Source organism: Sinocyclocheilus rhinocerous, unplaced genomic scaffold, assembly GCF_001515625.1.
Source record: "Sinocyclocheilus rhinocerous isolate Xijiao unplaced genomic scaffold, SAMN03320098_v1.1 scaffold1636, whole genome shotgun sequence".
NCBI lineage: Eukaryota > Metazoa > Chordata > Actinopteri > Cypriniformes > Cyprinidae > Sinocyclocheilus > Sinocyclocheilus rhinocerous.
The window spans coordinates 770094-787707 of record NW_015628289.1 but is presented as its reverse complement, the minus strand read 5'-3'; the positions used below and the strand labels follow the sequence as shown (position 1 = coordinate 787707).

General features: G+C 36.4%; 2 protein-coding genes across 2 annotated transcripts in view; both read right to left on the bottom strand.

The window, feature by feature from the left end:
- The window catches only part of LOC107737278 (connector enhancer of kinase suppressor of ras 3-like), a 9461-nt gene extending 6304 nt beyond the window's left edge, over positions 1-3157 (bottom strand). The window contains exons 1-3 of the mRNA XM_016548743.1: positions 3086-3157; positions 2775-2977; positions 1142-1227 (exon numbers count right to left, since the gene is read on the bottom strand). Coding sequence (XP_016404229.1) covers positions 1142-1227; positions 2775-2977; positions 3086-3157 — 361 coding nt within the window. The remainder of the gene's footprint in view (positions 1-1141; positions 1228-2774; positions 2978-3085) is intronic.
- A 194-nt stretch (positions 3158-3351) lies between these two features.
- Positions 3352-17614, bottom strand: part of LOC107737275 (connector enhancer of kinase suppressor of ras 3-like) — a 30061-nt gene continuing 15798 nt past the window's right edge. The window contains exons 2-3 of the mRNA XM_016548742.1: positions 9224-9387; positions 3352-3513 (exon numbers count right to left, since the gene is read on the bottom strand). Coding sequence (XP_016404228.1) covers positions 3352-3513; positions 9224-9387 — 326 coding nt within the window. The remainder of the gene's footprint in view (positions 3514-9223; positions 9388-17614) is intronic.

The window sequence follows — 17614 nt, the reverse complement described above, 5'->3', positions numbered from 1 at the left end:
GTAACTTTTACTCTCGCTGTAGTATTGTTGCCGCCGCCGCCATGTCGTGGAGATGCTGTGTGTTTCGTTGCGAAAGCCAAACTACTTTCCAAAAGAAGACACAACTAGAAATCAGTGGTTAAGTTGTATATACAACACTGTTCCAGAACAGTTCAACCCAAATATTCAGATGTGTGCAGCACATTTTACGGAGGAAAGTTTCCTGAAGATGGTAAGGGGCGTAACATTTCCGTCACACGCTTGAGGTATTCGGCCAATCACAATGCACTAGATAGCTGGCCAATCAGAGCACACAGTGCTTTTCAGAACGATGAGCTTTTCAGAAAGGCGGGGCATAGAGGAGCAACAATGATGTACAGTATGTGGAAAATAATGTGTTTTTTTAACCTTAAACCGCGTAAACACATTGCATTACACCAAATACACAAAATAATGTTTTTTTTTTATATTTTAACATGCTTCAATAATCTGGCCCTTACAGCAGTGACATATAGGAGGAAATTCTGCATCCACTGTTAAAGGTTTTGTTGAAATAAATGGAATTCCAAAATGTAAAAACCGAGAGTGCCACATACCATATCCCTCTCTTTCCATTAGAACAGCCAATTACAGAGTAGACGTCTACAAACAGTCAAAAATAACACTGTAAACACTCAATCTCTCCCCAAGTCATTTGAATTGAGAGTTTAATAAGTATTCCAACTACCATAGACAGCCAAGAAAGCCATGAAGTCACAATTCTACAGAATATTCCATTTCCCAAACAAGAATCTATGCATGGCTGTCAAAATGTTAAAGGTCTTTCAAATTCTCAGAAGAAATCTTAGACCACTTTCTGAAAACACAAAAATGAGTTCTTAGAAGAAATCTGGAATGTCTACAATATGACTAAAATGAACATTGCCACTGACCAATTCTTCAATGCCAAAACCTCTTCATTTTAACTAAATTAAAAAATACCATTTAACCATCCAAACTTCTTTAAATACTAGCCAAGAATGTAACAGGAGAGATTATATGAGAGCATATATATATATCAAACTAACATCCTAACATCATGCATTGCTTCAACCATCTTGAAGTATCTCTCATTATGGCAGATATGAAAGCATGTAACTACAAGCAAGGAAGATAACATAATGTTGTACTGTAGTTGTCAGTTCCAGACACAACTGAATGATTTTGTTCTTGGTGGTGGTGAAATCACTGATCTCCGTCAATGGAGTTCTGCAGACAGAGGGAACAAAGGTTAAAAGACATTACAGCATTCACACTGTATAAAAGATCAAATTAATACAAGGACAGGACAACAAACTCCTTGTGAAGGGTTTTCTGATGTGGCCTACAATAGCAAGAACTTTATTTCCATCACTGCGTGTCTGGAGTTTGAGTCTGTGGTCATAAAAACTGCAGCTGGAATTAAACACGTTACCATGTCAACTCCCTATGAAACCATTAAGCACAGTCAGTTTCCATTTCTTTTTTTCCCAGACAGATCAGAACAATCACACCATGTAACTTGAGAAGATATCGCTGAATTTTTATGTGGTTAAGGCATAATAATAAGCGTAATAAAAGCACCAGTAGCTTAGACTTTAAAGGAGTGTTCTGAGTTCAAAGCCGACATCATTTGTCATAATATCCACATAAAATTGTGGTTACAGTAAGGCACTTGAAAATCACAGTAAACAGGGCCTTGAACTTCAAGGGTTTAAAAGCAGAAATATGAAGCTTGTATATATTTGTTAAAACACATTTCGTTCAATGTTTTTCAGAAAGAAAAAAAAGATGAAGTTGTGTTTTTGTGGTTGGACTATTGTTCTAGGTGGATGAACTTATTAAATCCCAACATATTTCCTGTGTTGGGAATTGTCTCTATGTAAGCAGTCGCTTTCTGGTTTTCTTGATATATATATTGGATGTACATTTTCAATTTGATTAAATTCGTGTGTTCTATGTATTGTGTGATAAGTACCTTAGTTAGCTTAATAACATGCTTTGTCAAACCAATACTAGCAAGGTGTACCTAATAAAGTGGCCAGTGAGTGTATATAAGGACTGAATTACTGCTACGGCCGCATTGAGATGCCTCTGAAAATGCAAGACGCTGGGACAATAGCCACAATTTTGATTTCTCCCATTTATATATATTTATAAGTGGACCGCCTCTGTTATACAGTCTCTAGTCAACTCAAATGGAATTGTGTGAGGGACATTTGCGTGGTTTGTGGAGTAGCTGCCTGGCTGATTTTTCGGATTTGTGAATTAAACAGACTATTGCAGTACAGTTTACAAATACTATTTCAGTCTTTCTACTTCCATATTTCTTGTTTATTTATAATGTTACTTGCCATTTCCTTGTAATTATTTGTGAATTTACTAGCAGTTTCTGAGTGTGAACTGTTTCAAAGTAAATCCTACACCAAATTGAAACAGCTTTTTTGTTCACAAAAAATCTCTCCTTCATGAGAAAGATATGGTTAGCTGTGCACAGAGGGGTTTGGAAAGAAAGCCAGATTGTATCTGGTTTCAACTGTCTGGAAAAATCTAAGTGCTGCTCATGCAAGTCTAAGTTTGTACTTTGCAGTGAAATATATGATCTTACACAGGGTTAACATCAGCTTTAAGAGTAAAAACCCCTTATAAATCATCTGTGCTCAACACACCATAGCCCTTCACATGCTATGCGTCCCCATTACATAAATAAAGAAGCAACAGAAACAGAAATAAGCAATAGAAATATGTAAAGAAATTATGAATGGGGATGTTTGTACCTGTCCAGCCATGCCAGGAGACTTTTGGCTGCTCCAATAAGTTCAACCACAGAGGACAGGAATTCATTTGGGAGCTTGCTAGACGTGTTGCTTTCATACGTAGGGCTCTTCCTTCGTTCTGATGTTGCAGTGTGAAGGCTGCTGGTCACAGCTCTCATCTTCAGCACCAGGTTCTTCAAGTTATCTGTCTCCACACCATAGTTCTGAGGAAGAAGTAGAATTATATGTAAATTATATATTACTGTAAAACCCAAAGCATACTTTGGTTTTTACACATACGCTAGGGTATACATACGGTACGTGTGATGTACTGTATATGTGGCAACGACAGCACTCAACACTGTTTGGAGAGGATTAGGTGCATACACACAGAATGCATTCATGTATTGAAACAGTTGACACAACACAACTGACAGAATGGAACAGAATACAGGGACATGAGATATGATTTTGAAAAATGTTTTAACGTAATCTGTCTTAAATACAGTATGTGAGATGCTGAAAAAACAGCAAGGCACAAAGCAAAGGTGTACATCTGATACACTGACCAACAACTGTTCATTTTTTATCTTTTAGTTTAAAGAGTTGGTGATTCCCCTGACTGAGGGAGCTTGCTAGACGTGTTGCTTGCATACGTAGGGCTCTTCCTTCGTTCTGATGTTGCAGTGTGAAGGCTGCTGGTCACAGCTTTCATCTTCAGCACCAGGTTCTTCAAGTTATCTGTCTCCACACCATAGTTCTGAGGAATAAGTAGAATTATATATTTACTGTAAATTATATATTACTGTAAAACCCAAAGCATACTTTGGTTTTTACACATACGCTAGGGTATACATACGGTACGTGTGATGTACTGTATATGTGGCAACGACAGCACTCAACACTGTTTGGAGAGGATTAGGTGCATACACACAGAATGCATTCATGTATTGAAACAGTTGACACAACACAACTGACAGAATGGAACAGAATACAGGGACATGAGATATGATTTTGAAAAATGTTTTAACGTAATCTGTCTTAAATACAGTATGTGAGATGCTGAAAAAACAGCAAGGCACAAAGCAAAGGTGTACATCTGATACACTGACCAACAACTGTTCATTTTTTATCTTTTAGTTTAAAGAGTTGGTGATTCCCCTGACTGAGAGCGCAACAGTCCCCCCACCTACAACCCCTGCCGGACCTGAGACTCGAACCCGCGACCTTTGGGTTACAAGTCCGTCTCTCTAACCATTAGACAGTTTTATAACATATAACACAGACAGTCATATAACACATGTGTTTTAACTCCCCTAGGTGCTTTGAGGGGTTTTATTTATCGAAAGATAGGGTTACTTACACCTGACAGGGATTGTAGGAAATGAGAGATTGGTTTCCTCCATCATGGCATAGACAAATCTCACAGTGGATATTCCCACAGATGGGGCAGTAATTTGTTTCCTGTTCAGCATGAAATAGACTTCAGGAGACCCCATCAGGGAGAGATCTGGAGTGCTGGTAACACTAACACGTAGCACTTTCTGCCTTCAATACGTGGCCTGAGTGTCTTTAATATTATTTCCAGAGCTATGAGACAATAGGAGACTTTTTCCATCAAAGAGGCTGCTGTGATTTGGGGACAAAACAGATAAATATGGTTTGGGGGGATGATCTCGAAAAATCAATAAGTGTCTCATTCTAAATCATGAATTCTACAAGAATCCTTACTGTGATGCACTTCACATAATGTTAATTGACATCTTAGATTCTGTCTGTATATTGCTTTATTATTTTATCTGAAGATTTCATACTTTCATATTGATCCACTGCTCTCTGGAATAATTGATCAATTGATCAATCAGGTACTCTGTGGTCAAGTATTTGGAATAGTGCCTATAAAATTACTTATACTTTTAAAAATAATGGTTCTTTATTGGTATATATATATGGTTCTATGAAGAACTTTTGACATTCATGGAACCATTGCACAAAAGATTCTTTATAGTAGATTTTTTTTAAATGTTACTAAATTGTTCTTCACACTAAGAGAAAAAAAAAATTCTTTAGGGACCCAAAAAAGGTTCTTGATTTTTAAGAATATAACTGACTGTTGTTCCATGTTGATATGCTCTCCTTCTTCTCACATAATGACAATTTCAACTCAGTTTTTAAATATGAACCTACAAAACAACAAAAAGTTAAAAACTGAGGATTTGTGGCCACTGAATCCTTTTGATCCTAAGGGTCTAGGCCGTATTATAGCATTCAGTGCTGGACACTGGGATGTATTGTATCATTTACAAGCATTGACACGACCATCTGTCAAAGCAACCAAGAACTTCTAAGCATGTCCATGTGTTCATTTCAGGTCCTTGTATTTTCTACCCCCTACAGACACCAAAGTCTGTCTGAGCCTAGTTATCTGTCATGTAATGATTTCCTTGTTTCCTTTTTTAAAACACATGCTGTTCTATTCGGTAAACAGCATTATTATTCCAAAAACCAAGTGCACATTACATGTTTTTCTCAAATGTGTGGATGAATGCTCAAATAGTATGTGACTAACTACCTATTTGTTTTTAAATTAGCAGGTCAACGGAAGAAAATAGTAATGTTGATTGATCAATATTTGTGGGCCAGGAAAAGCCTTTAGAAAATATTAATAAAAGGACTGCATACAGTCAGTCATACAATTATACATGAAGATCTATGGGATATTGCTCAAAGAGATGTTTAAATAGAGTGCTGAAATTTACTTTACACTCCTTACACCGTGTCTACACCGGACATGACAGTTGTCGTGTCGCACCGTGCCGCGCTGCAACAGCTTGAGGCTGTCTATACTGGATGTGACAAAGCAAAAATTTGAACTTTGTATCAGTATGTCATAAATAGAACGAGGCATCAGTTTACTGTTGGGGATTTGTCGTGTTGCGCCGCATCCAGTGTAGACAGCATCACTGATTATAATGGTTTCTATAGTATTTTGTCAGTCGGGTGATTCCCCTGACTGAGAGCGCAGTAAATTCAATTTTTAATTGAGCTGATTATTGCTTCAGCAGTGAAACTTTTTATGGTTGCATTCCACACCTATGTGCACATGCCACCACCTGATGGATATGAACAACACAAGTTTGCATTCCACTGCTCCAGCTTTTTTGTTTGCTTGCATGCCACTGATTTACAACACTTGTTTGATTTATATACAAAACTTTCTGCTTGACTTGCCTCAGTACAATTTGTTTGTAGTAGACAAATTCTATCCGCCTCTGGCATGCAATGAATGAAGGCTTGTCCAGTAGACGCAGCAAAAAGCAAAGAGACGGTATTGCACACAGTGCAATTTTATCCATGCTTAGAAGTACCATCCTTGATGTATCAAATTCAACACCCCTTGCTCAAGTGTTTCATGATGTAAAGCAATTGGACTGTTTAAAATTTCACAGCCCTATTTAGACTTTAAAATTATTTGGCATAATGTGTGCTGCCTTTAGAAAATATTAATAAAAGGACTGCATACAGTCAGTCATACAATTATACATGAAGATCTATGGGATATTGCTCAAAGAGATGTTTAAATAGAGTGCTGAAATTTACTTTACACTCCTTACACCGTGTCTACACCGGACATGACAGTTGTCGTGTCGCACCGTGCCGCGCTGCAACAGCTTGAGGCTGTCTATACTGGATGTGACAAAGCAAAAATTTGAACTTTGTATCAGTATGTCATAAATAGAACGAGGCATCAGTTTACTGTTGGGGATTTGTCGTGTTGCGCCGCATCCAGTGTAGACAGCATCACTGATTATAATGGTTTCTATAGTATTTTGTCAGTCGCGCCACGCCGTGCCGCTTGCGTCAAGTGTAGACACGGTGTTATGTTAGGACTCCAAGAGATCTCAACAGTGTCTGTATAAAATAACAATAGTAATGTAGAAACTAGGGATGTCCCGATCAGGTTTTTTGAGTCCCCGATCCGAGTTACTGAACATTGAGTATCTGCCGATACAGAGTCCCGATCCAATACTTAATGTAGCGCTTTACAATACTGGTTGTGTCAAAGCAGCTACAGTGTCAAACAGGAAAATAGTTTGGTAATAATGCAAGAAGACAATAACAGTCATTTTTCCAGATACTTGCATAAAGTAATGTATGTTTGGTGCACAGTTCAAGTACATTAAAGTTATTAAAATCAATCCAATGTATGCAGAGTTGTGCAGAGAGTAAAATAAATATACAGTATATATGATGTATGTTTATGTGTATATATATATATATTACAGGGTACACTCTCTTTATATGCACACAGTGTATACATGTTACAATGGTAGACTTTATAGACATATTGTGTGTTCACAATTATGAATATGGGACTACTGATATAAACTTCTTGTATTTTATATGTTCAATTAGCAGAATAATTGCAACATAAAGTGGAGATAAGGTTAGAAAGCATGAAGCTCACGGTGTCAGAATGCCAGTCTGTCAATCAAGTCTAAATCAAGATGCAATCCTTAGCAATGCGTTATAACAACGACGTCTCAGAAAGTCTGATGGCGGATAAAAGTAAACAATAAATGAATGAGTGATCGTTACAAAAGTGCACATCAAATACACTAAACAGGGAATCTCAAACATGTATGACGTGCTAGAACAGACCTCACTGTTTCTCGCACGCACATTTGAGCGTCTTCTTTTTAGCGATGTGCCGGCTCTAAGAGCCGATTCTTTGTAGCGAACGAGAAGAGCCGACTCCCGTCGAGGAGAACCGAATCTTCAGCCGGAGCCTTCAATTTTAGCCCAATTTAGCAATTGTGAATGGCTTGTGTGTTGGTACGCAATTTTTTTATTCAGTGTTTTCATAAAAGCCTTACTTTTATGCATTTTTTTTGTTACAAAAAAAATAAAAATACACATGCGGCTATTCACATGGGAGGATAGACTAGGATCATACCATTACGTGAAAGAAGGAAGGGGGACACACACTCCGAAGACAGCGAGTGTAGTGGTAAAGGCCAGGTAAACAGAGCGACAGAGAGGGGGTCTTCTCAAAAACAGGACAAATAATCACAGAGAGGAGAAATCGCATCAGCACACCCAAGCTGAGGCATCTGATATTTCTGAATGCCAACCTGCACTAAAGACTAAAGTTTCTTAATGTTAAGACTTTTGCTTTTATTTATTTGATTTGTTTGCTGTGGTTCTGTGTTCAATTGTTCAATTAAAGTTGTATTGAAATATTAAATAATAGTAACTGTATTTTTTGCAACGAAAAAATGCATAAAAATAAGGCTATTATAAAAACACTGAATAAAAAATTGCTTACCAACACACAAACCATTCACAATTGCTAAATTGGGCTAAAATAGAAGGCTCCGAGTGATACTAAATAAAGAGCCATTTGGGAGCCGTAAGAGCCAGCTCTTCTAAGGGAGCTGAGCCAAAAGAGCCGAATCTTTGAAAAGAGCCGGACTTCCCATCACCTTTTAATGGCTGTTGGCAAACCCACTTAACAACACATACCACCTCCTACTGCACAACACCGGCATGACAACTGAAATAAAATAAGGATCAGGCTGAGGAGAGCCGATACCGATTAGTTAAAAAATGCTTGATCGGCCCCAATCCCGATCCTTGAGATCGGCTCGGGACATCCCTAGTAGAAACTGATTTACTATTTTTCCCTTAATATAATTATTTGTTTCTCTGACCAAATTGGGTTATTATCGTTAACTAAAATTAAAACTAAAACCATATAAACTAACTAACTAAATAAATAAAAATGAACTAAAACTGAAATAAAGGTTTAGGACTAATTTTATAGTTTAATAGAACTATCAAATTAATTCTTCTTGAAAGCAAGAACACGTCCTATGTGAACGCTGCTTCATTCTGTGTTGTCTGCTCTCAGTAAGTGTGGTTTGGCAAAATGTATTGACTGTAATAGCAGCTTTACTAGGGCTTGTGCTGAGTGTGGACTGGCAAAATATCCTGGCACTTCAGGCCTGAAAATGCTCCAGTGGTAGTAAATGTTGTGAGGGGGAGTGATTCATTTTGTTCGTTTTTTCATTTGATAAAATGTACTTATTGTGAACATACACAAAACTCTTGGAGAGCCAAATTTAGCTTTTATTAAAGTTTATTAGTTTAGTTTAGATGAAGGGGTAGGTTTAAGGCTAAGTTTAGGTTTAGGATCAACACTGTAATATAATAACATTGTGATATAATTACATGTAAGTTTAAGTACAATGTAACAGTATAGTATATGCACACAATAAGGACATTGTATCAAATGCTTGTTTTTCTTTTTTAATGTACAATATATACATAGTAGTAAAAGAAACCTAATATAAAGCTATTTGGTAAGTAAAGCTTAAATTAGCAGTCCTTATATATTTGCGACAGTAAATATGTCATAATTAGGTCATTAATTTAGAGCCACAACAAATGTGAATAAGAACACTAACCAGAGCACAGAGGAGATCTACAGCCTCTAAAACCAGTTCCTGGTGGCCAATGCGGACAATGCCCAGTTCCTCAAGGTCCTGATGTGAGATCTTCAGTAGCTGTTCTCCATTAATCTTTTCTCTCTCAAAGTTGTGCACATACGGTTGTAGGCTGTCATCCAGACCTAAACATGAAAAGAGCAAAGAGAAAATAAAAGAAATTAATACTTGTACTGAACAAGGATGCATTAAATTGATCAAAAGTGACAGTAAATGCATAATGTTACCAAAAGATTTCTATTCCAAATAAATGCTGCTTTGTTTTTTTTAAACTTTCGATTCATTAAAGAAATCTGAGAAAGAAAAAAAAAAAACATATTACAGTTCCCTCAAAAAACTATTAAAGGCTGGAAAACATTACATGACTTTTAAAATCTAAAAAAATCAGGGCAAAATTCTGTAGTGTATTCCAGCCTTAAAGGAATAGTTCACATCCAGAATAAACATTTCCTGATAATTTACTCACCCCCATGTCATCCAAGATGTTCATGTCTTTCTGTCTTCAATAGCAAAGAAATTAAGGTTTTTGAGGAAAACATTCCAGGATTTTTCTTCATATAATGGACTTCAATGGTGGCCAACGGATCCAACAGAACGGTCAAAATTGCAGTTTCAATGCAGCTTCAAAGGACTCTACACAATCCCATCTGAGGAATAGGGGTCTTATCTAGCGAAACGATCGGTCATTTTCTAAAAAAAAAAAATTATATACTTTTTTAACCACAAATGCACATCTTTCACTAGCTCCGCGATGCGTGTCCGCAAATTCACGCATGATGTAATCACGTTGGAAAGGTCACGCATGGTTAGCTCTTCATCTGTATACGCCGGTTCAGAAAGGTAGGGTAGGGCGGAAAAACTCATTTTCTCCTTCAACTTTAAATGTCCGACATCGTTGTTTTACCTTTTATTGTAAAGGGCATTTTACTTTCTTTGCACGTTCGCGTTGTAAACACTGGGTTGGTACTTCCGCCTACGTCCTACGTGTGACCTTTCCAACATGACTACGTAATGCGTGAAGTTGAGCTAGTGCAAGACGAGCATTTGTGGTTAAAAAGTATGTACATTTGTAACAGACACATTCTGGGGACACCAGAGACTTATATTACATATTGTAAAAAGGGGCATAATAGGTCACCTTTAAGAAAATGACAGATCGTTTCGCTAGATAAGACCTTATACCTCTGCTGGGATGAAGCTGCATTGAAAATGCAATTTGGACCTTTAACTCGTTGTCCACCACATGGAGAAAAATCCTGGAATGTTTTCCTCAAAAACCATAATTTCTTTGCAACTGAAGAAAGAAAGACATGAACATCTTGGATGGCATGGGGGTGAGTAAATTTTCAGGACATTTTTATTCTGGAAGTGAACTAATCCTTTAAGAAGCACAACTGTTTTCAACATTGATAATAATCAGAAATGTTTTTTTTGAGCAGCAAATCAGAGTATTAGAATGATTTCTGAAGGATCATGTGACACTGAAGACTGGAGTAATGATGTTGAAAATGTAGCTTTGCATCACAGGAATAAATCACATTTGAAAACATATTCAAATAGAAAAACGTTCTTTTAAATTGTAATAATATTTCACAATATTACAGTTTTTACAGTATTTTTGATCAAATAAATGCAGTTTGGTGAGCATAAGACTTTTTTTTCCCCCCAAAAACATAAAAAAATGATCTTACCAACCCAAAACTTTTGAACAGTCGAATATGTAAAATAAATACATAATACATGTAGGAACAAAGCACTTCTCTAGAAACGTGCTTCCTTTCTGCACTGCAACAGGTGTGTATAGAGCTTCCAGACACCATAAACATCATGTTGTTTGCACCTGCCTGAGTGTGTACATGTGTGTGTCAAGCTGGTTAAACAATTGACATGTTTTGTTGTTTTTGCAAAGGGTCGACTATAATTACAGCAAACCTACTAACTCACAGAATGTACACCTCAAAGGAAACTAATGTCAGCAGACTGGTTTAGCTGGATTCTTCAGGGCTTTGTTATGCCTTGCTCAGTTTCTTTACACATAGATCTGTTTGGAAACGCTGATGTATTTCCCTGCTTCTGTTTCCTTTTGATGTAAAGCACGTGAAACTCGGTTACAAGGATTTGCTGAGCTAGCTAGGAACTTACGTCGGACTCTTGACATGTTGACAAGACCGTCCTACACCCACCCAGATACACAATGCACTCAGTCACCCAGGCTGCACCAGCAGTGAAGGATGGTCCTGTGGGACGAGGGGGATGGGTGTTCACCCGGTCAAAGGCACTACAGAAAGAGCAGCTGCGAAGGTCTGGCCTGATGCCCTCAGACTCAACGGCTTGACAGGCCAGACAAAATCAGTGACCTTAAAATTCAATACACAGGCCACCTCCATTTATCTTTGGAAAACTCAAACAAAGTTGAGGCTTTGCTATATCAGTGAACAATTCCTTTGAAGAAAGCTGGTAACCCAAACTCTTTTGGTTACCATTGTCATCCATTGTATGAAAAAGAAAGTCATACACTGCAAAAATGCTTTTCTAGCTTAGATCTTTTGTCTTGTTTCCAGCCAAAATATCTAAAAATTCTTAAATCAAAAAGGATTTTCTAGACAAGTAAAAATTATTCTGACAAGCAAAATAATCTGCCAATGGGATAAACAAAATAATCTTATTTCAAACAGAAAACAAGATTATTTTGTTTACCCCATTGGCATATTATTTAGCTTGTTTCAAGCAAAAACTCACTTAATTTTGACTTGTTTTTTCTGAAAACAAGACAATAATTTTTACTTGTCTAGAGAATCCTTTTTGATTTAAGAATTTTTAGATATTTTGGCTGGAAACAAGACGAAAAATCGAAGCTATAAAAGCATTTTTTGCAGTGTACAGGTTTGAAACAACATGATGGTGAATAAATGATGACAGAATTTTCATTTTTGGGTGAACTATCCCGTTTATATGTAATTTCATAATTCTATTGTTTCATGGTTAAAGTGTACTGCTGAATGTACTGACAAGCATTTATGGTGAACTAAAATATATTTTAATGTAAATTCTATTGAATCTTGTATGTTGTATTCAAATATATTTATAATTACACATTTGTAATGATGAAGTTGTATATTAACTTTAAATGCAATATCGAATAACATGCTACAGTAAAATTATCATCAGTCTTTTACACGTGCTTTAGTGTGTTAGTAAACACATCAAAATAAGTTTGCTTTTGTAAAGCATGACAAAAGATAAAAAAAATAATGATTTAAAATGTACTTTAATTTGACATTATTACAATGCACTTAACTACTTAAGTGTGTTAAGAAACATGGTCATGAAAGTGTCTCACTTTAAGCACTCCAGTAATATTAGATATCATTAAGTACTTCTTCTTTTTTCATTTTATGATTTAAAATACAATACAAGTGTACATTCAGTACAGTTAAGCGCACTTCCTTTTCACAAGGGTTAATAATGACAATGGACATAAACTGCTAGAAAACAGTGGCATAGTGTTTCAGTTAGAATTGTTGATACTAATACCAGTGAAATTTCACAGCAAACACTACTAGGATATTGAATAAAGTCTTTCAAATAAACAAGTAAATGTTAATATTTAAATAAATACAAAAATATGAACTAATTAAATCACAATGGTATGTAGCCATAAAAGTATTTGTAAATTAATAAAGCTCCAGACAAGCTTTTAAGTAATTGTTCAAGTAAACAGTAATAAAGAACCAGGAAATTAATTAAGAATTAAGGATGTAAATATTTTAAAGCTCTGTGATTCTTAATAAACCATAAACAAAACAATCTGGTAATTTGCAGTTAAGATCAGGCTTTCGACTATAATGTAATGTTGAATGGCTTTAATTACTCATTTTATCCCTAGAAAATAAATAAATAAATAAGTTTTATTTAATAGAGGCTTTGGCTTCATTCATAGTACTTAGCAAAAAAGATGCCATTAAAAATTTTTTTTTTATATTATATATTTAAAATACTGCCTTTATGTTTTTTCCACGTTAATTTGGAGATCCAATGAGAAAATATGTTTATGATTACAAATTTTGGGTGTGTATTTTTTTTTTAATCGAATGACAGCTCTAGTTTCATCTCAGCTCTAGTGATTCATTGTGTGGTTTAGTTTTAATCACAAAACTCTTTGAACCAAACCAAAAACACATTCACAAAAATACATTCGGAGCCTAGGCCCCTAAAAAACTCCGGTCACAATTGTGCCACCTGTGTTGCCAAGAAAGCTCTGCAGTTTAACTGTTATATTGGAATGCAGATCCACTGCCAAGCACCTGTAAGCACAACTGAGATTACACCAAAACACAATGTCTCCAAGGACATAATCTTTACAATACACACACATACAATTGTACACTGTACATTTATATACACACACAGACCTCAAAGAAATCAATTCAAAAAAGAATACAATACAAAATCCTACAGTATCAGTGTATACTGTGAGGTGAACAAAGAGAATATGTGAAATGTTTCACTGCTTTAAAAAAAAAAAAACTGTTTCCAACAGCACTAAGGATACATCCTAAAATACCTGTAACTCAAAACTGCTATTTCGAAGCGCTAGGATTATCAGTTCATTAAATTACTGTATGTAAAAAATCCTCTTTTAAAAGGCAGAGCTCTAAATGCACTTTTGCATAGATGTGTAAAAGCAACATGAAGCAAAACTAACCTCTTTAAAATGTACTGATTATCTATAAATTTTAAAGAGGTTAGTTTTGCTTCATGTTGCTTTTACACATCTATGCAAAAGTGCATTTAGAGCTCTGCCTTTTAAAAGAGGATTTTTTACATACAGTAATTTAATGAACTGATAATCCTAGCGCTTCATTTATACAGATGCTAAATGTGAACATATGACTGTTTCTGAAATGTTCCTATAAAATGTCAGTATGCACAAAAATGTAAATGCATCTTTCTTTATAAATCGCAATTCATCCAAAATTCAAGCGCAATTTGTACAAATGCATCACCTCCACCTACAGAACACTCACAAATATCTCTTTATCATTCAGAAGTCAACATTCATCATTAATGGGCAAGGAAATTCAAGTGTGCTTTCGGAAAATGTTTATCCAGTCGGCATATATTAATATTATTTTTAGGAAATCTTTAATAAAAATGAATGATAATAAGCAGTTAAATGCTGCTCATTTGCATGTATAATTATAAGAATGCATATTTATTTCTATATTTTAAGAAACAATGTAAAATTAATTGAATTACTGGTATATGAGTAGCAGACAGTTAGTATAAATAGTGATCCTGGTGAGAATCACACTGCAGAGATTTTGGCCTAAAAAATCTCTATTACTAAAAACTACATAGCTGAACTACACCATGTTTTTTTTTCTCTCTCTCTACAGTTTCTTTTGTCTGAGACTTGTTAAAGTATCATGTTTCTGTTCAAAACTGGATAATTTCACAGTTGGCTCAGTCTATAATCATGTTTTTGCAAACCTCGCTCTTGCTCTAACAGACTTTAATGTGATCACTGATAAACCCGACACCTTGTGCTCTGAAACTAAAACCTGCACATCTGTTCTAACAGGATGTGCCCCCAGCTCTCTGTACAATCCTTCCCAAAGCCTTCTCTGCAAGTCTCATAGCGCATGTCTCGTTCACACAGGCCCCATGTCAACAGAATGGCAGGCTGTGGTTCTCAGGGGTTTGATTACATGAGAGAGAAAGCCCTTCCACCATCCAGAATGAAGGGCCTCCCAGTGGGAGTCTGACCTCCCTCTCCACACATACTCTGTGTCCTCATATGCAGCGTGCACAATAGCCACTGCCACTGGAACTCTTGATCGTTCTATTGAGACTTCCAGTAAACCTGTGAGGATTGAAGGAATGTCCATTGTGTTTGGGCGGTCACCCTTTTGTGGGAATTCCACAATGGTGCACAATCTCGACAGACATTTGTTATTGTGAAGGCAATAATTAGAAAAAAATGCTTTGTGTGTGAAACCTCTCATTAGTTGCAACAACCAAATGAGTAAACAGAGCACAGCAGAGGTATGGTTAGTGTAAAAAATTATAATAAATAAAATAAAATATGTATGTGCTGTGTGGTAAATTCTAGGGCTGCACGATTATGGTTAAACTGTTAATCATATTATGTCGCTCAAAAATATAATCATGATTATTAAATCACAATTTCATTAGAATTATTGCACTTTCACATAAGCACAAATTAAAGGTAGGGTAGGCGATTTCGGAAAGGCTAGCAATAGCTATAGCATAAGATCCCACCCTCCCTGCAAATCCCTCTCCAAAGCCACGCCTCCTCCAAAACACATGAACACACTCAGGCAGACCAGAGTTTAACCAGCGACACGATGAGAGACGGTGTTGGTGGAGGGTTGAATGCAACGCTGTCAGATTACCTCATGTCTTATTCACTGGTGAGAAAACATTTCAGTACAAAGCGCATAATATTACAATAATAACGCCTTCCATTCTCGCTCGGTCTGTAATAGCGTAATGGAACGCGCTGATGACGTATCATGTCTGCGCAAACAGGGTGCGCGGAACAAATACATGTGTCGACAGGTAGGTAAGACAGCCTATCGGAGCCCTCGGACCGAGGGATATGATTGGATGTACATTTTATGGTCCTACGCCTTCCACAGACGATATAAAAACATATTTAGACCACTTAACATGATTGCTATTGGGATGTGAAGAGACTTTCAACAAGCATAACAAAACATGTTTTTTAACCAAAAAACCTACCCTGCCTTTAAGAGAACAATCAACTCGCATGAATTGCTTGCAGATTTAGTCGCAGCAAACAGCGCAAACATCTGCGTGAAAGAAAACTGATTTTCATTTGTGACCACAAAACCAGTCTTAAGTCGCTTGGGTATATTTTTAGCAATAGCCAAAAAAACATTGTATGGGTCAAAATTATCGATTTTTCTTTTATGCCAAAAATCATTAGAATATTAAGTAAAGATCATGTTCCATGAAAATATTTTGTAAATTTCCTGCCGTAAATATATCAAAACTTAATTTTTGATTAGTAATATGCATTGCAAAGAACTTCATTTGGACAAATTTATTCAGCCTTCAGATTATGTATAAATCTCAATTTCAAAAAATTGACCCTTATGACTGGTTTTGTGGTCCAGGGTCACATTTGAGCAAAATTGTTTGCCGGTGTTTTCAGATCATCATCGCTTCTTCCATAATATAGAGAGAGCGTGTGTGCATAGTTGCCAGGTTGGGAAGATTAAGTACACCACTGGACAGAAAATGTACCCATTTAAGAGAAGGCTCTGAAGGCTAAACTTGTGGAGACTTTTTAGTGCAAGATAACACAAATGGCAAATTAAAATGAAACATTTTAAGGATAAATAACCAGTGGGCAAATATCTCAGACGATTAATAAAACGAGAGAAGCAGAAATCGTGATCACAATTATAATATGATTTATTGTGCAAGTAAATTCTGTTTGTCAAGATATGCTACCTCCTAAAAATGGAAGGATCTAGAGATTCTCAATACGGAACTAAGATTATTCAATAAACCCCATTCATTTTTTATAATCATCACTTTCTCTCCTGCTTTCTTCTTCCTTGGCTTTCTCTCAATCTGATAGAAGACTTTTAGTAAATACAGTTTTGTATACCAGACAAAGCACTGATTTTTGGTATCACACAAGACTTGCAAGACAAACCAGATATCTTCACAGGATCTGGTAAAGAGACTGGATCCAATATTCCTGCCGTTGAGATTCAATCTAACAAAATCAGCGTGATAACATCAGTCACTTATATTAATTGGATTGGATCTGATTTGCAAATTTGCCTGCAGTTCAGCAGAAGAAATGCACACAGAAAAGCAGTTGGATAAGTTTTTTTCACCCCTCATTGTTAAAACGAGAGGCAAGAGGGATAAAAAGCTTTTAAAATGACAGGTTTCAAGAAGATGCTCTGGGCCAAATGGCTGCTTTTGCTATACTGTTTGTCATTTTAGACGTGATGGAAAAGAACTGGAAAAGTCCTTCAGGGACAGGTTGTTTTGTTTTGATCTCTCTCCTGCGCTTCCGCGTTCGTCACTTCTGAGTGGCGTAAACACGCAAAGCCAACCTCATATGTCATCCGTCCGGAGCTGCTTCCGTGTACAACTGTTGGCTCAAGCAACATTAAAGTGATTATTACATTTTGAATATGGATATTTTTCTTACAAAAACACATCAATTCGTTACAGGAGGCCTTTGTTCACCCCCCGGAGCCATGTGAGACACTTTTTTTTATGGATGGGCGCTTTTTATTTAACTTCTTTTGCAACACCCGCTGAGTGGCATTAAACAGC